A 25,066-nucleotide genomic window follows, 5' to 3' on the forward strand; every position below is an offset into this window, starting at 1 on the left:
AGCAGAAGAATGGCAGTTACACTTAGAGAGCACCTTTAGACGGAATGAACCGAACACAGCATTCAGGAAAAAAAGATAACGGGCTCAGGGATGAGCAGCAGAATGCCTGACGAAAAGGTGGTAAGATTACAAAATATCCAAGATAATTTCTCTATGTGTAATCTCAATCTTTACTCGATGCCAGTTGTAGACTTTTAGTAGCATCCGACACGCCAGTTACATGACTGCCCCAAAGGCACGGCTTTCAACTCTGCACAGAGGCTGGGAAGACCAAAGGAGCATTGGTGAGGATAGTCAGTTCTGGTAGACGCTGGCTGAGGACGTAAATTCCTTCAGAATTTAAAGAGACTGAAAAAGCACAATGAAAATAAGCGCATGTTTTGGAACGGAGACATCGATTTGCCTTTATATGTGAGCACAGGGAGCTCCAGTCACTACCTGATTAGTGAGAGACAGAAAGATGCTCACTTTGATTGTCTTTAGGAAAGCGGAGCTTTCTTCATGTTTGCTTGAACAAGTACACTGTTCTCATGAATTCAAATGTGGTTCTCACTCTGTCCCTGGGAGCCAATGAACTGTCCTTCCACACTGTGCATTCGCTGCTCTAGTCTGCTTCCTGGTGGCTGCTTCTTGTTATATTTGACAGGAAATACAAACATGAATGTAGTCTGTTAAATATATATCTCTTGTGGAAATGCACATTTTCAACAAGCAAGATTTTTCCAAACATTTTTAGCACATTTCAATAGGATTAATCACTTAGTATCACAGTCTGTTAATGTCAATGAAAGTAATAACTTACGGATTAAAATAGATTCTTAACCTGACAGGAAAAATACAATAGACATACAATCTGAGAGGAGAAAATGAGGTGCAGGTAGTTAGGCGTTCTCAGTGCTTTAATACTTCATTCCCAAAGGTAAACACAGGACTAATCAATCGTCAGTTCAATTCCAGTGGGGAGGGGGAACTTAAAACTGCATTAATTAAATCGGTGCTGAAGTCCAAAACCGAAATGACCCTTAAACCACTGGTATGACTGAATTGGAAAGTCCACTCGAGGAAGCGAATCCCTGTGCAAAATTCTGAAAGTGGTTCTCTTACATGGTGGCACTCGATTCTGTCTCTTTGTAAGGGTTCAATTTACCATAACACCCAAGGATAGGATTACCCAGAAACAGAATTATACAAGGTGTGATGTAATTGAATGTGGGAGATGAAGCATTTTAATGTCTGGGTTACAATCCCTGTCATAACACAAGTTCTACTGCAAAACTTACAATGGCCTGAAACTGTTTTAGCAACAAAATTATATATTTAAAGATAATTCCTATACATTACATTAACTGCAGACACACCATCAATTCCAGCCTTTTATTAACCTAGAAAAGTACAGCTTTCCCAGAAAAACCCAGTGATCACATTTCAGTCAGCTGTCCTGGACTGCTTCCGTAATCAGCACCAGCTATCGGTTGTCCCTTAACTCCAGAGAGGACAGGAAGCAGGGGCAGAAATCACTGCATTTTCCCATTTTTAGGTGTAAAGCATCCCACTTAGGTGAGACAGTAGAGAGGCTACCAACTGTCAAACTGGCCCAAAGCTCTTTTCTTCCATAGCATCTTAACCCCTTCTAATACGCCAATGGCATTCAAACTGAGTCACTAAGGGTTCGGTCACTGAAAGGGAAAATAAACATAATACACTTGCAGGAGGTGTGGAGATTGGCCTTTAGATGTCTGCTTGACAATATTCTGGTGCAACACCCCTGTGCACACTCAGACATACTCTGCTCATGTTGGTTTCTAGTGGCTCCTATCCTGCTAGTGGCAGGTAAGGTCACGGGACTGCCAAACAGTCCACCTGGTCACAAAGAGAGATGGGACTGTCAGCTGAGCAAAAGAGCATGGATACCACCATGACATTGGCCCAAACAGTCTGAGACCCACGTCTGTATCCCTGAAATAAGAATGGCCACTTGTTCCTCATTGCTCCACACTGAAGCAGCAATACCTGTGGAGGGATCTCTGCATCTCCAATGCCCCACAGAACAGAAATCCACTCAAAAGCTAAAAAAGCACAGATTGAATTCAGGTACCCATGATCCTTTGTAAATCCTAAAGTGGAGAAATATTCTTATCTTTGACCAAGAATTCTATTGGAATGAACTAAAGACATCTTTTAAAGTAATTTTAAGTATACTCTTATTATTATATTTCTACATAGATTATTCAATATTCTTTGTGGACATAATTTAATCAATAATATATCACAATGTCAACACTACATGGTCCAGAATCAGATTCTGGCTATAGAGGAAGCTTAATTATTAAGCAATGCCTTTCTAAAAAGCTTCTGTATTTCTGATTGGTACGGAAAGAAAGAAAAAGCATCTCTCATAGAAATAACACTGAGGTTCAGCTTGGGCCCCTTCTGTGTTGAACGTATTAACTCTTCGGGAGAAAATGGCAAAACACAGTCCATGAGTTATAGTCATCTTCAGGAAAAGTCTATGGGCAGCTCCGGCGTGACAACCGTGTACCGTGGGTCTAGCCTGGGGATGAAGTTGTGAAATTCTCTAGATGCACCAGTACCAAAGACATCCAGGGCTTTGCGGTTCATGAGTGCAAACCTGTGAAAGAGGACACAATTTGGAAACCATGAGCAACATCCACGAGGCAAAGCGAGCGTATCCTCTGACTTAGTTGGCAAGGACTGGCAAGGCAAAAACCCTGAAACTAAGTGACAGTTTCAAACACTGCATAGGTACCCCAACGCCTAAACATCACTGTCCCGGATTTATTTAAAAAGATGACCCCTAAGGTCACAAACCACAGTCATCAATTATAATTTCAAACATGTCCAGAACTCCTTACATTAGATGGTTCTGAACACAAAATCTGACCTAGCCAGTATTTCCCTGATGAAAAATATCGCAGGATACTAAGTACATAATGAACTATCAAACATTTACCAATGAAGCAAAGGCCCTAAATGTAACTGCTCTCATAACTGAGACCTTAGTGTCTCCCAGTGATAACAGAACAATCCAAATATGCAAATATTTAAAGATTAAAAAAGCAAACAGCAGACAGGCTCTCCCATTTGTGATAAAACAGAGTAAACATAAATTCTTGTGGGTGTGTGAGGTGACGTAGAAGGTAAAGGACTCGCTGACAGCATGACCTCCATCCCTAGAACCCTATGTTGAGAAAGAGAACTGACTGACTGCCATCACACACACAAACACAGACACACAAACAAACACACTACGAAGGATGCAACCCTTAAAAAAGATACAGCCCACGTTAACCATTATCCAACCCCAGAGATAAAGCAATAGTAAGAACATGTGAGTTGATGCACAGGATGGACCGCGCTTAGGTCTCCCTTCTTGTTCAGAACTGCTGCATTTATGGAGAAGATAGCAGAATGACATTAACTCTGAATTGCTGGCCAGAATTGGTATTCCAAAATCCAATAAATACAACTTTTAGTTCTTTACCAAAGTAAGGCCCCCTCCAAACTATTCACTGGTAAAACTCCTGCATGTACAAAAATATCAATGACAAAAGGATAAAAGTACAATAATATGGAAGCTGCATTCTGTCTGAGCTAAGAGCAAGAATTCTAAAGTCACACTGATGGTTTGCAGGCCAGCTCTTCCACTTACTGTGTGACACAGCAAGCTTGCGAGCCTTTGTGTGATTCTTGGTTTCTTCATACCCATGAGAACAGCAATTTACCCAGTTGAAGGATTAAATCTGTACGTACTTACCACATGCACCTTAAAACTCGTCTGGGACAGGGAAAGCACTATATAAGCGTTTGCTGTGTGAGCTGGTAATAATGACGGCACTGTTGAGAGCTGTGGTTAAGTGGTCTACTGAGCACCACGACAGACCTGAATAACTAACTGTGTATGTGCTACAGAACGAGGTAGTCTGTCCATCAAAGGAGGACATACAGAAAACATGGTTCCTCTCTGGTAGTGGGAGCTTTATGAAACGAGGCATAATGCAAAGTAAATCACAGAGGACCTGATGCTCACAAAAGGACTGACTGGTGCTGATGAAGGATTAACTACAGAGGCATGGGCCCTGCAGACAGGGATCAGTTTCCATGTGAACAGACTACAAAGCACAGCCATGTTGCGTGCTTGGCTTTCCCCATTCTGTTTCTCTGCCACACTCTGACACTTCCTGTGAATCTTTACCATAACGCAGTGATGTGCTGCCTGGACCTTCCAGCCACAGGAATCAAGAGTCAAACAAACCTTTTTCATATATACGCTACCCAGTGTCAGGTAATCCCTCATAGTAACACAGAACAGACTACAGTGGAAAATTACTTTATTAAAGAACAAAAGAAAATGAAGATTGTGAGAGTAAACACATGTCCCACAGTAGGAGAGGTGAAGGAACCAGGGCTGAAGTACAATTCCATCAACCTATTTGTCTATTAGGAAAAACTCTCTCCAAAACAACACAATTAAGATCAAAGGGGTGGGAACTGGGAGGAGAAAAGAAAGAGATAGGAACAGCTGGTGAAAGGAAAATTAACACGATATGAGGCAACAGAAAACAGGAATTTTCCTAAAATTAAAATCAGTTGATTCTGTAGAGATGAGTCATTTAATGGATATACTTACTGTGAGTGCATGTGTGCATGTGTGTGCATGTGTGTGCTAGAGTCTGTACTCACGTTCTGTACATACTACCAGGCAACTCTACCACTGAGCTACATTCCCAGCTTAAACTTGATTAATATTTTAAATAAAGGAAGAGTTTAAAGATATACAGATAGATAAGATTAAGTGTCGATTATCTAATCAGTGACAAATAAGTAAGAAGACTAACCTAGAAGCTATAAAATATCCAAACTATTGTAATAAAAACATTAGTCAAATATTTAATCTTCACTCAAAGGAAATCCGATGCATTTATTAAGTTGGTCAAATTTGGTGTACATATAAATAACTAATTTACCACTGAAAGAATATTCCCTCAGAGGACAAAGACATTTCTTTATAGAGTTCTTCATTTTTTATAAGCGTTGAAAATATCTTGATCACTTACCTGCCCTTGGTGAGCCTTAAAAGGAATTTCCAGTAGGATGGTCGCAAGTTATGAACTTCCATAACAGCCTAAGAGTATCCAATTTGAGAGTTATTTCAGTAAATACAAATACTGCAGGCTCAGGCAATAAAGCAGTTCTCATCTCTACATTTGGTGCATTTTAAAGGTTTCAGTGATGATAGCAACAAAGACACGCTCTTATGTGAAGACACTATAAGACCCTCTGCTAACATGACACGCTCTTATGTGAAGACACTATAAGAACCTCTGCTAACATGACACGCTCTTACGTGAAGACACTATAAGACCCTCTGCTAACATGACACGCTCTTATGTGAAGACACTATAAGACCCTCTGCTAACATGACACGCTCTTATGTGAAGACACTATAAGACCCTCTGCTAACATGACACGCTCTTACGTGAAGACACTATAAGAACCTCTGCTAACATGACACGCTCTTATGTGAAGACACTATAAGACCCTCTGCTAACATGACACGCTCTTATGTGAAGACACTATAAGACCCTCTGCTAACATGACACGCTCTTATGTGAAGACACTATAAGACCCTCTGCTAACATGACACGCTGTTATGTGAAGACACTATAAGACCCTCTGCTAACATGACACGCTGTTATGTGAAGACACTATAAGACCCTCTGCTAACATGACACGCTGTTACGTGAAGACACTATAAGACCCTCTGCTAACATGACACGCTCTTATGTGAAGACACTATAAGACCCTCTGCTAACATGACACGCTCTTATGTGAAGACACTATAAGACCCTCTGCTAACATGACACGCTCTTATGTGAAGACACTATAAGACCCTCTGCTAACATGACACGCTCTTATGTGAAGACACTATAAGACCCTCTGCTAACATGATTTCAAGTAGATGTCTGCTTTCGAGATGACAACTGGCCAGCAGCCATCTTTATCAGGAAGCAATAATGTCCACGAGACAGCAGACAATTTGATGTTCCTGAGCTTCAATCTGACAGCACCCCTGTGAGGAAGAGCAAGCACAAGGACCCCCACCCCGACACACACACACACACACACACACACACACACACACACACACACTTCTGCAATGACCTTTAACCCAGCCACTACAAGAATGAGACAAACCCAGAGAGCTCAAGCTGGCTCATCTGCGTTATTCTCAAGGAATGTCATAGAGTGTCCAGGAAGGCACCTGAGTATATTCATATTTAAGGCTCACATCCTTTCTTTTCTCCAGTTAGGACAATTACATGAGGGTGTTCTACCTACAATACAGGGCTATGAATTCACCCACCCATGCACGCTACTTAAACATAAATATTGGTCCGTTCTTCAAGCAGGGCCTGGGACATTAACACGTTCAGTGCTTTGAGACATATCAGCTCTTCTTGGTTTGAGGAAACAAACCACCAAGAAGGAAGCATGACAAACAAGGGTGTTCCTAGGCTCCGATGTCCCCAGCAGCTTAACGAGAAGCAGAAACAGAAACTGCTGTTGGCCTCTCCACAGCCGTACTTACTGCGTGGAAGCAGATCGCTGTGGAGATGGAATAGATGATGGTGTCTGCTTGAGGAAAATATGGAACCTTCCCGGCCGCGATGCCCTTAAAATACATTGTCTGCAAATCAGGAAGAAAGGAAGAGATTATGTTTGGTTTTAAAATGAAGCAGCATTAAGACAGAACTGAGGAGTGAGCTTCCCGAGGGCATTTTCCGCCTTTCCTTTGAGAGCTCAGATCCTGCACATCTTCCCATCAGTGTTCCGAGTCACTCCACACAGCAGTGACTTTATTTCCGCCGCACTCATGTCATTTCTTCTGGATGCTTCTGGTATATGCCTAACTGGTGCCTTCCTTTGTTAGGCTTGTTTAATCCATCATTCACTGAACTATATGATGGGCAGAGTGTTAGGAGCAAGGGATTTATTTATAAAGGAACAAAATACAAGCCTAGCAGATACATTTCCTGCACTCTGGTGAGAACTATTTCTTAAACTTCTCCTCTAGCAACACTGGCCAACTCTGCCCTAGACGCATGGAATATGTGCACTTCTCTGCTTTATTACGATTACCAACCTGCAGCCATCCCCCAAGGCCATGCAAGGCATAATGGTCTTCTAACTGCCCTTCATGCCAACTTTGAAAACACTCTACAGAATAGTCTTTTTTTTTTCTTAAAATGTAAAATAAATCAAGCCATTACATTCCTATAATACCATTTAGGGGCTTTCATTCTGTAATTTTTTTTTAAATAGAGAGTCTCAGGCTGGCTTCAAACTTGCTATATAGCCAAGGATGGCTTTGAACTTCTGACCTCCTGCCCCCACCTCCTGGTGCTGAGTACAGTCTAGCGCCCCCACACCATTCTACAACTGAATGAGCCAGTGAATCTGAGTGCTGAGCATTGACAGCTGCACTAATATGAGGTGGAAGTCTACTGAGGAGCCTCCAGTTGGCTCCGTCAAACTAGGGCTTACCAAAAAGACAAGCACACACTTCTGTAGCTCTGAACATGACAAGATATGGCAATGGGAAACATTTCTGCTCCCCTAGTTCTCCAGGAAAAATGAAGCTTAAATGCAAACTTTTAGATCTAGTTAACAGTTTACAGAAAAGACAGGAGTTACACATTAAAGAAGGAAAGCAAACAGGATGGGGGAGGAGGAGAGAACACCTAATGGAGGAGGGAGAGGAAAGAGACAGGAGAGGAAGGAGGGGAGAAGAGGGAGGAGGAGGGGGAAATAACTCCTCATGCAGGAGGAGGAAGCTAGAAGGGGTAACTACATAAATTAAGTCTCTGCATGGGCTAAACAGAGGACTGCACAAACACACAAGATCCTCAGGGAAGAAGGAAGCTAAACAGTTAATGATGCTATTATGGAGTCAATAGGCTTTTTAAATGCATAAAATGGTACTTTGGCAGTACTACTGGTTTTCTTTTTAAAAGTATTTATCCTGAGTCTGTGTGGATGGGGTGGCAGAGGACAGATGAAGAGACACTGTGGATCTTGACAAGTGCTGATGTACATGGTGCCTGCTCACGGAGGACTGCTTATACTATGCTTTTGCCATGTGTGCTGTGCTTGAGAATATCAGACTCACGAAGGAAATAAACATGATGGGGAACTGTCAATACTTGGCTAGACCCAGAGCTAGCTTATTCTTGCAACTTAAGCAGTTACAGGCAGCAACAAACACTTTGTATCTGTGGAAACTTCTCATGCATGAAGCCTGTGCTTACCTCCACCAGTTTGGAAGCTAGGTACATGGAAATTGTTGTGCTCTTATAAAACATCATGGACACACCTGCCAAAAACCCTGGAACAGCAAGGGAAAGACTGATCAGATGGTAAGGTCATCAGAGACGCTAATTCACTTAAACAGGAAAAGATGCGCGTTCAGAGCTGCCCCCAGCTGGACAAAACACAATGACAGCAACAAGTCCCATGACACTAAACAGTGAGACATCATTAGTCCATGTTTTTAAATAAAGAACAGTGATCTTCAGAGGTGAGAACAAACAGTGCATAACAAGAAGCCCTAACTTAAAGAGCTCAGACTGCTTTCAGTGTGGGCACAGTGCTATTGGCCACAGCATCACCTTCACTGGACAAGGGGAAAACCAAGGGGCAGGGTCTGGGCTCTTCGAGACTTAGCTAACTGAAGTAGTACACACATTACATCCTAGACAAAGGTCTTTCGTTTTTATCTCTATAAAATAATTGAGTGCCTTTTAACAATGTAAATATGTCATCCTCCAGTAATGAAAACGGATTTGTAAAGAACTCTAACTGGACTTCACATTAACAACTTTTATAATTGTCTTTGTGTTCTCTGACGACACATCCTCAAAGTTCCTGGCAATGATGACAACTCGAGTTATTACATTGAGCCTCAACTCATATACCAGACAGCCGGTGAGCCTCAACTCATATACCAGACAGCCGCTGAGCCTCAACTCATATACCAGACAGCCGCTGAGCCTCAACTCATATACCAGACAGCCGCTGAGCCTCAACACATATACCAGACAGCCGCTGAGCCTCAACTCATATACCAGACAGCCGCTGAGCCTCAACTCATATACCAGACAGCCGCTGAGCCTCAACTCATATACCAGACAGCCGGTGAGCCTCAACTCATATACCAGACAGCCGGTGAGCCTCAACTTAAACCTCACACACTCGCGGGGGTCTTCACAAGGACGCCATTACAAGGCAGGGAGAAACTGAATGGCTATGAGGGCTTGCACGCCATCCCACCACTGACTGCTCCAACAATAAGCATTCTTTGGATGACTGACTTACCAGCCACAATAGCATGCAGCTCGTCGTCCAGGTTCCGGATCCAGCGGAGGAAACAACTCGTCCCCTGTATTAAGGAGAAAACACAGCCATCTTGGTTACGTTACTTCTGAGGGGAGGGGGAAATTGCATGAGAAGAAAACCTGCGCTGAGTGATTCTCTCAACAACCGGATCCTGTGTGAGACAAGCTGGACCCATGACGGGGAGGTGAGCTTACAGCCCCGCATGCACTTAGATCGTATGTCATGCTGCTGCAATGCTTCTCCAAAGCCCGCCCATGAATGCAGCTCCCTAAACACGGGACCTGGAGCAAAAGGCCATTTCCACCTTAACAAAGCCAAGGGACTGGGTGAAGTAGGCATCTGTGAAGCCAGTTTGCTGGACCACAGACACAGGCTCTCAGCAGCGGCAAGGAAAGAGAAAATGCACCTGCAGCAGACACAGACCACCAGAAAGGTCACTCCTCAGCCAGAAAGGTGACACTAGACAGAAGCTCAGATCTACAAAAAGAAATGAAGAGTGCTTTAAAAAAGCGGGGGGGGGGGGGGGGGGGGGGGAGAAAAAGGATAAATTTAGAAGACACATTTCCTTTATCTGTAGTCAGCCAAAGAAGAGTCAACAAATTATGGGCCTTTTAGCTAAAAACGGCCTCCGTCTGGCTTACTATGGCTTGGAAAGGAACCCTGGCTTTTGTTTGTTTCTTTGTTTGGGTTCTGTTTTTACAGCAGGCCTGGCTCGGCTGCCAGGGTTTTCTAGAACTTCTAGGTTCAATCAATCTTTCTGCCTCAGCCTCCAGAGGACTGCAGCTAGAGGCAGGTTCTATCAGGCCAGGTGTCAAGGTCTGTTTGGGTTTTTTAAATAGTTTTACATGGATAAAACTAAAAGTATAATAATATTTAAGATGTCAAGATTCTATGAAATTCTAACTCGGTGTGGTGTTACTGGAACACACCATGCTCACTTGTGGACACCGTGCCTGTGGCTGCTTTGACGGCTTTGTTACCACAAGAACACAGCTGAGCGGTTGTGACAGAGATCACATGGCTCAAAGCCTAAAATATTTACTCTCTGGCGTTTCAATGAACAAGTTGAGTGTAAAACAAAAATATTAACAATGCACTGTGGAGTTTCAGCATTTTAAAGATAAATGCATAACACATGGGTTAGAGACGGATTCACTGTACAGTGTAATATTTTTACATTGTATATGAAGTGATAATACTATTTAATGCTGAACTTGTAAGTCCAAAAATATTCTAAAACAAATGAGAACACTGTTACAAAAGTAAATATTAATGCTAAGTCAGCAGGAATAATAATATGAAGCAATAAAAATACATAGCTCAAAATAAGAAGGGGATAACAAGGAAAAAATGGAACACAAAACAACTAAAAAGACTATAAAGACCTTAACTGGACTATACTATACAAAGTTGAAATGTAAAGAGGCTAAGATCCCCAATTAAATCACTTAAATCACAGAGAATATCAAATTAGGTTCTAAATGGAGGTATGGTGGCTCACCTGCATAATTGCAGAACTTGGGAGACCAAGGCAAGGGGGTATTGGTGGGAGTTCAAGACCAGCCTGGGCAGAGTAAGAACTTATCTCAATGGGGAGGGAACCAATTATACCAACTTTTCAAAGGAAGACACAAAGGTGAAACTCCAAAATTAGAAACATATTCACAAGTCAACATAAATCAACAATTCACCCCTTAGAATTGGAGTTTAAATCCACAAACTAACATTCAGATAGTGAAACATTTCCGTGGTAATGAGTAACACATTGGTGGTCCTCTGCTACACAGAAGGCCATCACTCAATGTTGCCACAGTCCGTGTTAGGATGATCTCTATGCACGTGCTGCTGTGGGTTTCGACATATGGAGACATTTATAGGCACACAAAAAAGGGCAGAAGAATGAAGTGACAAGAATTGGCTGCTTTAGACAGCACAGCAGGAACTGTGAGTGGGCACAAAAGAGGACCCCACTGCCCATTTTACAGCGTTACAATACTGCTCATGCGTTAGGAGAGAAGACCAGTACAGCACTGGCCAAGTCTGGTCACCTGCTAAAAACGTCAGGCGTATTCAAAAATGAGCAACCAGGTAGTAAATGTTTAAAATGACTTAAATGTTTTAAATTAAAATGTTTAAATTTTTTAAAAAATTACACAGAATATTATTATATTTTGCTTAGAAAATATGCATTTCCCTAGAATGCCTATGTATTGGAAACTAAAGAAAATAAATCTCTGAAAATATATGTGAACACAATATGGGCATAAATTCAAGCATATTAAGTAACATTCTAAACAAGCTTCTACAACCTGAGTTCATAATAAATTGTTTATACTTGGTGATGATGCTAAGCTAATTATAAATACTCCAAAAAGCACCACCAACTAAAACAAAAGCTAAGACACATCTTATTCTAACAACAGCCATGCCATTTCTTTCTCTTTCTTAAAAATTATTCATTCATTACTTTAATTTTATGTGCATGACCATTTCCTACGTTGTGGGAGGGGTGTGTGGGTATGCACGCGTGTGTATTACATGTGTGCCTGGTGCTCACAAAGGCCAAAAGAGGCCACAAGATCTGCTGGAAATGGAGATAAAGATGGTTGTGAGCCACCATTTGGGTGCTAGGAACCCAACCTTGGTCTTCTGGAAGGGCAGCCAGTGCTTTTAACAGGTGAGCCGTCTCTCCAGCCCCCTTATTTAGTTCCCATTTTTCCTTCTTTTCTGATAAGCTTACCTTATATATACTAACAAAGGATCCCAGGAAAGCTCCCAGCTGGAAGTTTTCTTTGTTGTAGAAGAGCGAAAGTAGTCGGGATGGTTCTGTGAACAGATGTCTAAACGCAGAGGGAACCCGGAGACAGCACTGAATCAAGTAGCCCACACTGAACATCCTGATGAAGCCCTAGAGAAAATTCCATCTCTTGACATTTTGTTGACAATAACCACAGTGAGTTTAGAAACACAAGCATGGAAATCCCCCTACCCCCCCACCCCCCCCAAAAAAAACAGTAAACAAAACCAACTTCCTTTGGAAATTTTAATAGGAACTGTCTGATCATCAGTATAAACATGGATTTTTTAAAAAAGAAGATAAATTAATTTTTTGTTTGTGGCTCTGGTATCATATTTTTTAAATAAGGAATTTCCTAGGAAATGGGAACGCTACATAGGTCTTGACTCCTACAATCTACTACACGAAGCTGCTTCGCAGTGAAGCAAACTGAGCTTGTAGACACTAACACTGCCTTCCCATCTTCTTGTCTCCCCCATGGCAACAGGGAACTAGCTGGGACCTTGGCCTGCCTGCTAAGCTCCTAAAGGTCAGGCTTATACCTTCCAGATCACAATATTCTTTTCTAGGAAAAGAAAAACAACTGAACTGCTATGAGAAAGAATTGACTGACTCTCCTAAGGCCTGGTGACCAGAAGGAAATCAAACAGGCCAGTCATTTATGAATTCCCCCAGGTTCGCCTTCCTCAAACTGCCCAGTATTAGCTCAACAGTGAAACAGTCCTTTTATCTCCATCACATTATGGTAGTGACTTAGAGGTGACAAACAGGCTAATTTTTTTTCACTCAGTTTTCAAAAGATAAAATTAAAACATTTTTGAAAACCAATCACTTACACCTTCATATCATCAGACAATATTCTTTGGCTGTCTGTTATATACCACAATTACATAGATGTGGGGGACATGGCAGCCAAGACCACGTTCTTGCTTTTGTCAGGCTTTAGAACCTCATATGGAAAAAGAAAATAAATGAGTAAAAGAATGCATTACAAATGACAGTGTGTTGTGGAGGAAGCAATCGGCCCCTGGAGCACCTTCTATTAGACTGGATAGTAAAGAAAGGCTACGGAGGATGTGACATTCAAGTAGATACAAAAGAGATGCCATCATGAAAACATGTCACACAGTTTGGACAGAAAGCACAGAGCCAGCAAGGAGGTGGGCAGAAACAGCTCCTGTGACGACGGCTGGGAGCAGAGTGAGCTGAGGAGAAGGCAGCGATGGGACTCTTCACTACGGGGGGGGGGGGGGGGGGGGGGGGCGGGGAGGGGCAGTCTCACATGTGGTATAAGCAAGGCACCACCATAGTGAGACACACCTCGTAAGAAACTTCAGTATTTTAGCCTTCAATCCGCAGCATTCAGGAAGCAGAGGCAGAGGAAGGCAGACCTCTATGAGCTCAGAGTCAGCTTAGTAAACACAGAGAGTACAGGACAGCCAGGGCTACATAGACAGACACAAAAACAAACCAAGAGACTCCCAAGTGTTTTCATCATGGAGACTCCTCTCCAGCATGTCTCCAAATAGTTTTGCACTCATGGATGTAAGATTCACTTCATAAACTGCTAAGTCCTTAGCACTGGAATGTGTTTCAAAGAATCACTAGATTTTTGACTGCTTGGCAATTCTCACTCATGTTTTTTTTTTCCAAGAAATATTCAGTATCACCTCCCACCCTGAATTCTCCCCTGAATACACTTACTAAGTTATGAGAAAGAATTCTCCTTCTCTGCCAGCCAGTAGATTATGGCTGATTTGTTGTTACCACTTTGAAAGTGAGGCAGGAAATCTAATCTGGACAATGTACAAGAAAAACGCCTTCTACTGTGTTAGCCCCAGACACAGCTCTGGGGATCCTGAGCGTGGAGCTGGGCAAGGGTCCCTAGCAGCACTGAGTCTTGGCAGTCCACTTACGATGTACCTAAGTTCTGCATCATTGGGGGAGTCCTGCTATCCGAGGTTTGTAGAACTTGGCTCGTATCAACTGAGCCAAAAATCCACCCTTTGCAAGAAATAGCAGTGACTTTTTAAAGCACTGGAATGCGAGCACATCCAGAACCGAGGCACTTGCGGCAGATGGTGCCACCTGCCCCAGACATCCTTCCCAGGGCTGGTGATGAGAGAGGAGACAGGAGGCAGGAAGTGTAGCTTTGCACCATTACCCCTGAACCCCAGAGAACAGGGAATTTGTGCAAGTGGGCACAGTTAACTCCCTTGATGCTGAGCTACAGAGGCAAACTCTATTCGGCAAGATAGTATCAGAAAAATGACTGGAGTCAAGTACAAATTAAACGGCAGCAGAGTTACTGTGGACTTTTCTATTTCCTTAGAGATGACTACTGATGATTTACTTGAGTATAAAGTCCCTATTGTTGACAAAGAGAAGGTAGACACCTTGATAAACTCACTTTAATGCAGTAGGAGATGCAGTTGTCTTCGTAATGCTTGCAGCATCTGTGCCTTGGTCCATGCTTGCATCTGGAATCAGACCAGGGAAATGACACTAATTATAACTACAGCACGTGTACATATTATGCATCACTTGGGGTGCCTGCGCATGCATGTGTGCACACTATGTATGAATGTGCTGAAAATTCTTTAAAACTTTCTCACCAATGAAAGAAAAGGATATCACTTTTCCCCTAAATGGTTACAGCTTTTTTTTTTATGATATACAGAAGCAAAGTTAAGAGGCTGTCATTTTTATTTTGTCACTAACACCTCATATAAAACATGTGATCACAGTTAAAATCCCCGGTGCTGGAACAGAAAGACGATGCTGGCAATTATTTATGAGTGAATAAGAAAAGTATGTATACGCTGTCTATATACACCACCAAATTTTGGGAGCTTTAAATCTCTTGTTGCAGAGTATGATGATTATAAATCATCCGTGAAGTCAGCACTTGAACAAAATCATAATGAGACTGTGTTCGGTGCAGTAATTTATACCTAATTATATTTGAGGGGAAACATCTGGAAAAGAAACCTGATAAAGTGTCAGAATTCAAAATTTAGTTATTAAAATAAATATGGAAATAGGAATCATGTGGGGACTCAGGTTATTTGTGAGTTAACTGTAAACCACTTATAGTCTGGTGTTTCATATAAACATTGCTGCCAGGACTACTGTTCTTGTGGGGCACTGACCCCATGACCCCTCATTCACCCTCAGCATAAAAATGAAGTGGACTAATATGCCTCCCGATAGCTCTCCTTTTCCTTGGAGGGTTCAAGTTCTAAAGCAGTCACTCTAACATCTTCCATGATAACTGTTTCTGCAGTGGGAATGCACAGACTCTTCCGGGTACAAGTGTAGCTTGCAGAGCGGCATTCTGGCTCTGCACCTCTCCGACCCATGTGCTAACTTGCAAGCGGGACCTTACAGAAGAGGCAGCTTCTGCACTGCAGCTGGGTCACACAGGCAGCCTCTCCTGGCCAAAGGCGACAGCACCCGTTCACTCAGACATAAGCCCTGTGTCATGGGAATGATATGCCGTGTCTGGCCATGTGCAAGCACTGAGGGAGTAAAGCTGGAAGCTTGACCAGAGGTGAAGAGAGTTCTGCCTTGTGCAAACCATCACTCTTCATACGACTAAGCGTCCTCTAGGCCGGGTTCTGCTACCAGAACTACTTCAGCAGCAAAGCCAGGTACCGAAGGCAGCAGTACTGTCATGTGACCTTTCCTGCACACTCAGAATGGCTCCCAGCGACACAGAGTGCTGCTTCCAAACTTTTAGCTTCGCTTTGATATGATTCTGTAAGTAGTTTCACCTGCGTGGGCTGACGATCTCTGCTCAGGCAAGGCTGCTCATGACCAGATCAGCACTGACTCCAGGAGCCATGCGTGGTCTCCTCTTCTTATCCTCTCAGTAACTTCGGTTAAGGGGAAGCTTCTCTTGGCTTCACTCAGGTAACCCAAACCTAGCTTTGCATTTCCTTAATGAGTTCACTGGCACGCCTGTCCTGCCCCTTTGCTATCTTCTCCGTACAGTGTAGACTAAAATGAAGATAAAAAACCTGATTCATCAGAAATGCAGCTGTGTCTACACAGTCCAACAGGCAGTTCCGCACACGCCATTTCATTTACTCTCAACCCCAGCTAACAGACAAGGATTTTCGGAAGAATGGTGCTTTCCTCACTTATCCAAAGTCACAGGGCTGCTAGAGGCAAATTAAGAGTCAAAGGTAGGCTTCCTAATTTCTCCCTACAAATGATCTCATTTCTCTCAATGTTGCCTACTCAGTCTGTTCTCTCTAAAACATATCACTGCCCTGTTCGTTTCATTGGCTGATGTCATAATTTTAAACCATTAAATTTATTTTATTAAATGTCTATGCTAAAATAAAAATGAATGTTCGAAATGTACAGATTTCTCTTTCTGTACAGCAAACAAACACACAGTCCGTCCCAGAGCCCTAAGTCCTCCTACTGCTAGGAAACCTCCTTTAGTCAAGGTCTGCTCCTTCCTCCTCTATCATCTTGATTCTCTCAAAGCATTCTCTTGTTCCCACATCTGACAGCCACGGACACAAACCATGTGTCCTGACTCCTCCCTTCTCAAGCCTCCTAACTCTGCCCAGAAGGAACAGAAAATGTTTTCGTGTCCATGAAAATCTGTACTAAAGGCATCTGATGACACTGTCCAGCGAGAAAGATTGAAGAACAGTCCCTCGCCATCATGTCCCTTTTATAAGCTCTAGGTATGGGGGTTGCTGGAACAAAAGAGTGACATCATTCTCTGACGAGGAAATACAGGTGTCAGCATTTAGAGCCTGTGGGAGGCAGGGACACGGGAGGCAGGAACACGGGAAGCAGGGACACGGGAGGCAGGGACACGGGAGGCAGGGACACGGGGGGCAGGGACACGGGAGGCAGGGACACGGGAGGCAGGGACACGGGGGGCAGGGACACGGGGGGCAGGGACACGACACGGGAGGCAGGGACACGACACGGGAGGCAGGAACACGGGAGGCAGGAACACGGGAGGCAGGGACATGACACGGGAGGCAGGAACACGGGAGGCAGGGACACGACACGGGAGGCAGGAACACGGGAGGCAGGAACACGGGAGGCAGGGACACGACACGGGAGGCAGGAACACGACACGGGAGGCAGGAACACGGGAGGCAGGGACACGGGAGGCAGGGACACGGGAGGCAGGAACACGACACGGGAGGCAGGGACACGGGAGGCAGGGACACGACACGGGAGGCAGGGACACGGGAGGCAGGAACACGGGATGCAGGGACATGGGGGGCAGGGACATGAGAGGCAGGGATAATGCGCTCACATGGAGTCCACGAGCGTCCTAACCAGCGCGATTATGTTCATCCCTCTTGGCTTTCCCTTGTGCCTCTCCCTCTTCTGCTCCACTTTCGCATACGCGGTCTCTGGTGAGTACGAATGTGTGGGAATTTCTTCCTTCCCCACGATGAACCTGGAGGAGAGAGTACGGTGTCAGTCATCTTCGCTGCTCACTTTGTTCAGGAGGAAAAAAAGCTTCAATACAAATACAGTTTAGAGAGGTTTTTAGTTAAAACATTATTTTCACAACTTACACAAAATTGTAATACACTCTAAAAAGGATTTTAAAAATCTGAATTTACCTGATATGCTGATATTTTTAAATCAAACTGATCAACTACAATATACTATAGAACTTGTATGAGGCGCTCAGGACATCCTTAAGGTACTACAGGCTTTAAGTTTTTCAAGAGAAGCAGGCCAGTTTGCATCCACAAGTCAATCATAATTACAACTGAACTGTGTGTCTCATTCAGAGTAGAACTAAGCTTATTCCTGATGGCTATTCGATCCAAAGTAGGCTCCCAACCCCACACTCCACGCACTCTTTCACAGGTAAATAGCAGATGAAGGTTACCTTTAGAGTCTATGCACTCTTTCACAGAATGCCTTAAAACACTTTTTTTTTTTAGAATTAAAGTTTTATATTCTAAAGTTGTTTTTTTTGGTTTTTTTTTGCTTAACTCCAGCCAGTAGACATTAAACTTGGCTGCAATAGATCAAGGGGACTTTCCTCCACAAAACAATGTGTTTTCATGATAGAGTAATCATAGTGATCTACAGAGGAGGAGCACTCCCTCAGCCTGACGGCAACTGCATCCATTCACGTTCATCTGAATTTAAGAGTGGCCCAGCGTCCTCAAATCCATCAGGCATGGAATAGCCTTTTCTCATAACACTGCAAGGAAGTCATACTAAGTTTGGCCACCACTAGTATATTTCTGTCCCCCCCTTCTGTAATTAATGATAAATCTTGTATTTTTTGACAGGCTATAAACTCATTGCATGTGTCTGCAATAACAAAAATCAGGCAACAACAGGAACATGCAGATTAGAAAACCATGCAAGGTAACGATTTAAGAAAACTCCAAGAACAATGCGCATTAACCCATTATTTTGACACTAAAATTTGACAATAAAAACAGAATCTTGCTTTTGGTACTAGAATTCTAAGCCATCTTTAAATCTCTAAGAGTAATTACTGGGCAATACAGGCACTCTAAAATGACACCTAACCTGTTTAGTAGAAGGACATGGACCATATCAATGTAACAATTTGCAGCTTACCAACTATTTTTAAGCAGAAAACTTGCAATAATGAAGTTTTCTAGAATGCTGTCCTAAAACACAGAAGAAGTAAAGTGCAAATATTCCAAACAAGACCCTGATCCAAAATGCATATGAAGAAGAGATACAAAAATATCTGAGATATCTCAAGATTTTTCTAAGGATTTGGGGAATCTTAGGAAAATGAGGCATAATTTTCTCTTAAGAAAATCATCTTTTTGTTTTATCATCAATCTTCAGTTTAAAAAGCATGTTTTATCATCTTTTAAGAACAAAGGCAAAAGAGTTATTTTCTCATTTATGCCTTGATGAAAAACGTAAAGTAAAAATTTTATGTGCACCATGGCTTCAGAAGTCTAGTTACCACCGGTTCATCACCACAGCTTTCACTTCCTCTCCACACCCCCTGGTGCCTGTGCCCAGGGTCTCCTACACTCCAGGTGCCTGTGCCGAGGGTCACCTACACTCCGGGTGCCTGTGCCCAGGGTCTCCTACACTCCAGGTGCCTGTGCCCAGGGTCTCCTGCACTCCAGGTGCCTGTGCCCAAGGTCTCCTACACTCCAGGTGCCTGTGCCCAGGGTCTCCTACACTCTAGGTGCCTGTGCCCAAGATCTCCTACACTCCAGGTGCCTGTGCCGAGGGTCACCTACACTCCAGGTGCCTGTGCCCAGGGTCTCCTACACTCCAGGTGCCTGTGCCCAGGGTCTCCTACACTCCAGGTGCCTGTGCCCAGGGTCTCCTACACTCCAGGTGCCTGTGCCCAGGGTCTCCTACACTCCAGGTGCCTGTGCCCAGGGTCTCCTGCACTCCAGGTGACTTTGCACAGGGTCTCCTACATTCTAGGCAGGTGTTCCACCACTGAAACACTCCACTTACACAGCAGATTCAAGTTTTGATGTTTTAAATCCGAAACCAGTTTCCCGTCACGCCATTCAACTCTGTTTTAGTGCCAATGTCCTCTGCACACTTGGCTTCCAGGTTGTAAGAGGTGTAAACACCAGCCAGTAATCTTCATTTCCTCACTTTCTGTCTCCTCTGCACACGTGGCTTCCAGGTTGTAAGAGATGGAAGCACCATCCACTAATCTTCACTTTCTTCCATTAAAAGGGTAGTTTTCTCCTCAACCTTCCCATTATCCCACAAGTCCCAGTACTTACCTTGTCTTCCTGCCTCTAGCTCTTTGTCACCCAAAGTCCCAATTACTTCTGCTGGACTCACCTTCCAAGTCACGGTTCTCGCCTCCCTCCAAAGTCTTTAAGCAGCTCTCTACTCCCCACTTATCAAATACAAACCAGCCTCTCCCCTCCCTGCCCCTTGTCTTTGACACTCGGACTCCACCAGCGAAAACTACCTATTCCCCAACAGACACGTTTATTTACAGTGCTCTGCTTCATTCTTCTTTATCGAAAGCGAAGCCTCATGTGTGCGTCCCCTGAAAGATGGTGAGCCAGCAATCTGCCGCTCACTGTGTGAGCCCTGCACTACAACACCCCATGTGCAAGCTCCTCTGATCCTCAGAGTAAGATACAAGACAATCTTTTAAAGCTTCTAGCACCGAGGCACACCCTAGCTTTTCTGTCTAATGCTTGCAATGAATGCCATCCTCCCAAACCTCACTAGGCAAGTCCTCTATGGACACTGGAAAACAAGACGGGTAGCACTTAGGACACAACTGGGAAAATGTGGGCTTCGATGTCGTATGTGCAGTGAGACGTCGTATGTGCAGTGAGATGTCGTATGTGCAGTGAGATGATGTCGTCTGTGCAGTGAGATGTCGTCTGTGCAGTGAGATGATGTCTGTGCAGTGAGATGTCGTCTGTGCAGTGAGATGATGTCGTCTGTGCAGTGAGATGTCGTCTGTGCAGTGAGACGTCGTCTGTGCAGTGAGACGTCGTCTGTGCAGTGAGACGTCTGTGCAGTGAGACGTCTGTGCAGTGAGACGTCGTCTGTGCAGTGAGACGTCGTCTGTGCAGTGAGACGTCGTCTGTGCAGTGAGACGTCGTATGTGCAGTGAGACGTCGTCTGTGCAGTGAAACGTCGTCTGTGCAGTGAGATGTCGTATGTGCAGTGAGATGATGTCGTCTGTGCAGTGAGATGTCGTATGTATGTGCAGTGAGATGTCGTATGTATGTGCAGTGAGATGATGTCGTCTGTGCAGTGAGATGTCGTCTGTGCAGTGAGACGTCGTATGTGCAGTGAGATGTCGTCTGTGCAGTGAGATGTCGTCTGTGCAGTGAGATGTCGTCTGTGCAGTGAGACGTCGTATGTGCAGTGAGATGTCGTCTGTGCCGTGAGATGTCGTCTGTGCAGTGAGATGTTAGTGAAACATGCCATTCAACACATGACAGAAAACTTCACAGAATGTTGCAAAAAATTAATCGCCTACATCATGAAAATGCTTTGAGCTATAAAGTACAATAATGGTGATAACTAATGTTTATACAGTATATACAATTGGCCAATTACTATGCTAAGAGATGAGGTAAAAACCGCTCCAGGAGCACTTAGGGCCTCCTGTGCTTGACAGTCCATAAGTCCCACCTGCAACTCAGTCTAGCAAATCACTCAATAAACTATCCATGAAGGCAAAGAAAAACTATTGCGACTTTTAAAACTGTTGTCAGATTAAAAGCTAAATTAGTAAATCTTTAATGTAATTACATACACTTAATCTTTTAAAAGATTAAGTTAACTTGAACCTTCTCTCAACAGAAAAACAGAATGTTACTTACCTAAGTGCAGAAAACGTAAAGCCTTTCAAACCGTCTTTGCACCTAAAACAAAAATTTGAGATCATAAAATGACATGTTTAGGAATATATAGTAGTATAGTAAATGGCTTTATCGTCCTAGAAACGGTTTAGCATGTGCAACCTTTCGGTAATGACACGGCAATGGCAGCTGCAGTGAGGCACCGTGCTCACTCGTATACCCAAGACCTACCCCATCTAGGTCGTGCTGGAACTCATTAACGGACTGGTACTGTGGATCGCACCAGCAAGATCCCCAAGACAAAGGATACCCCAGGAGAGCTCTGGTGAGGATCCAGTGAAGATGAGGTACCAAACACCAGAGGCCTTGACTAGACCAATGAATGACGAATGAACAGTTGCCAGTTAAGCTGATACAAAGGGGTATACTCCATGACACACCAAAGCCTCCAATGCCATCAAGACGGATGAGGAGGTGACTGAGCGACAGGAGAGAAGGAGAAGCAGAGATGTTTCTGTTTCTGCTCTGTTTTGGTGTGGTTTTTGATCTGTTTTGGTTTGTTGTATTTATTATTGTTCCTGCATTTTTTGTGCTTGCTTACTTTGTTTTGTTTTCTTTCATGGGGGGACCAACAGGGATGGGAGAGGGATATGAGGGGACTGGGAGGTGAACAGAATTGAAGTTCATGAAACCCCCAAAGATTCAATAAAGAGGAAGAAGAAGAAGAAGAGGAAGAGGAAGAGGAAGAGGAAGAAGAAGAAGAAGAAGAAGAAGAAGAAGAAGAAGAAACAACAGCACAGCTGTAGAGGGAAGATCTGGTGAAGGCCTGACTTTTTTCTGTCCATAATAGGTCAAGTAGTGTCTCTTTAAGAAGGCAAGGGATATGTCAGGCGATGGTGGCACACGCCTTTACTGCCAGCACTCAGGAGGCTGAGGAAGGCCGATCTCTGTGACTTTGAGGCAAGCCTGGTCTACAAGAGCGAGTTCCAGGATAGGCACTAAAGCTACACAGAGAAACCCTATCTTGAAAAAGAAAAAAAATGGCAAGAAATGATAATCAGGTGGAAAACTTTTAAGGAAGTGAGAGAGGGCGCTTCAATTTGAAGTAACAAAAGCAAAGCAAGGTTGAGACCACAAAGCAGTGAGGACAGGCTACTGTGGTTCCTAGAATTGGAGCAGAATAGGGGAGTGACATCATGGTAGGAAATGTGGTCATGGAGACAAAATGGAGGGCGTTTTCTATCATGCTACGAGGCACCTCTGGGCATGGGGAGGCCTCTGGAAGGATCTCAGCAGTGCAAGAGGTCTTAGGTCATATGAGAATTATTTTGGCTGCTGGGTGGAAAACAGACAATAGGAGGGCACAGTTAGAAGCCACAGTCACAAGGGAAAAGAAGAAAAATGTGAATGTATGTCAAACGTGAGCTGCCAAAATTTAGTGGTAGTTTGAATGTGGGGTCAACAAGTGAGAGAATTCACCAGTTACTGACAGCTCTTTGGAGAAAACAGAGAGAACACAGTGGCCATTGACTGACGTGAGGAACGGTACAGGACTCAGGGAGAAAATGAAATTTGTTTTGGATATCTGAAGGGTGAGATGAGCCTCTGCTGAATGAACAGAGTGTGAAGGATGCAGGCAGCTGGCTCTGCAAGGCTGGGGATCACGGAAGAGGACTGATTCATTTTTGTGTAGTATGTAAATTCAGGAGTCCAGACACAGTCATAAAGAAGGAAGCAGGACACATGAAGAAATGTGACGTGTGTGTATACATGATTTACCCATACACTCTAGCACCAAAACTCTTTTATAGAAAAACATCACAGCCATTTCTTCAAATAATATCACCTTCTAGAAAAGAGTCTCATTCTGTTTTCACGTGTCCGCAAAGACAATGCATTCAACTCATGCACGCCTACACTCCTATTTAGTCTGTGCAGAAGATACAAACTAACTATAATTCAACAGATGTTCTATTTGTGCAAGGCTCTGTGCTAGTATAAGGTATAATAAGAAAAAGACAGTAAACTCAAAGGAGAAAGGAGTTTCCATCTCTGCACAAAAGCCTCTGTTGATATACTGCTATTACCAAAGGTGAGGGTTGGAATTGCACACCACATCCCAGATGCACAGTAAGGCCTAATACTTATGTTATTAAAATAAAATTCTTGATCAAATATCAAAATTTTGAGTTATATGCACAAATAACAGTAAAAACGACTGCACAGAATGCTTTTTCTCTCCCAAACTTAATCCCGGTGAAAAAACTTCTGAGATTTTGTGATTGTCATTACAATACTGTACCAGCAGGTGTCACTAGAGAACCGCCCAGGAAGACCGTATACCTAGGAAGCCACCTTTTGTCAAGCTTTCCTCTTAAACATCGTTTTTAAGGGAATTCAAAATGTCACTAGCAAAAATTTACACTATGCTTTGTTAAGTAAATATCATGATATTTGAGTTTTGATGTTTCTTTCTATAGTTCTGTAACTTCACAAAATTGTAAAGCATTTAGTGCACTACTCCTTTGCCCAGCCAGCACGTGGGAAACTGGCTGCTGTGAGCTGCCTTTCCGCGCCACTCTGTGTTCTCCAGGAAGCTAAAAACAATGCCAACAGCAACAAAAAACATTGTCTGCTCAGTTTTCAACCACTGGGTGAATGCAATCAATATAAAATATTTCCTAAGTTTCACTTATATTTCTTCAGAACAATGCATGGCATAAGAAAATCTTGATATTTATAATTATAGACACTAGTCATGATTTGTTAACCAACCTTGAGAGAACTGGAAGGCTAACACACACACACACACACACACACACACTATGGGAACGGGACATTTATGGCTATATTCTGTGCTGTCTTCTGGTTCAGACTCACAGACTAGCATCCATGAAACCAAACTGTGGGCTAGTAGTAGACACGCCCCCTTAATCTACTCAATGGTTGGTAACTGAGCATCTGCTACACAAGGGGTCCTTGCTGATAGCCTGGGGGACGCAGGCAGTTTTATATAACGTCTTCTACTCACACCATCACTCCAGACCTTAGATTTCTCTAGTATTTTATATCAGTTCTTTAGATTACCTGACTGCCTCACAGAAACTTACATGAAGGGACATATAAAGATCAAAAAGGAAAGACAAATTAGATTTCAGATGCTTGTGCACAATGCTAATTCTTAAAATATTTTATTTTGATAGTATTAATGACTACTGGTATCAAAAAAAAAGCTATTTCATTTTATGAAAGCATTTATTGTGTGCGTGCGTGCATGCGTGTGTGTGTGCGCACGCGTGTGTGTGCGTGCCTGTGTGTGTGCGTGTGTGCGCGTGTGTGTGTGCGCACGCGTGCGTGTGTGTGCGTGCGCGTGCGTGTGCGTGCATGCGTGTGTGTGTGCGCACGTGTGTGTGTGTGCGTGTGTGCCGTGTGTGTGTGTGCGTGTGTGCGCGTGTGTGTGCGCACGCGTGTGTGTGTGCGTGCGTGCGCGTGCGTGTGTGTGCGTGTGTGTGTGCGTGCGTGTGTGTGTGTGCGTGCGTGTGTG

At 43.5% G+C, this 25,066-nt stretch overlaps 1 protein-coding gene across 1 annotated transcript in view; it reads right to left on the minus strand.

Moving 5' to 3' along the window:
* Positions 1-1,360: 1,360 nt before the first annotated feature.
* Tmem135 (transmembrane protein 135) overlaps positions 1,361-25,066 on the minus strand; it is a 165,937-nt gene continuing 142,231 nt past the window's right edge. The window contains exons 7-15 of the mRNA XM_041656765.1: positions 21,544-21,585; positions 17,511-17,657; positions 14,625-14,694; positions 12,158-12,325; positions 9,397-9,460; positions 8,331-8,407; positions 6,611-6,709; positions 5,076-5,143; positions 1,361-2,629 (exon numbers count right to left, since the gene is read on the minus strand). Of these exons, the coding sequence (XP_041512699.1) occupies positions 2,497-2,629; positions 5,076-5,143; positions 6,611-6,709; positions 8,331-8,407; positions 9,397-9,460; positions 12,158-12,325; positions 14,625-14,694; positions 17,511-17,657; positions 21,544-21,585 (868 nt within the window). The 3' untranslated portion in view covers positions 1,361-2,496. The remainder of the gene's footprint in view (positions 2,630-5,075; positions 5,144-6,610; positions 6,710-8,330; positions 8,408-9,396; positions 9,461-12,157; positions 12,326-14,624; positions 14,695-17,510; positions 17,658-21,543; positions 21,586-25,066) is intronic.

Source organism: Microtus oregoni, unplaced genomic scaffold, assembly GCF_018167655.1.
Source record: "Microtus oregoni isolate MIOR12 unplaced genomic scaffold, Mior012 000000F_ref0000247, whole genome shotgun sequence".
NCBI lineage: Eukaryota > Metazoa > Chordata > Mammalia > Rodentia > Cricetidae > Microtus > Microtus oregoni.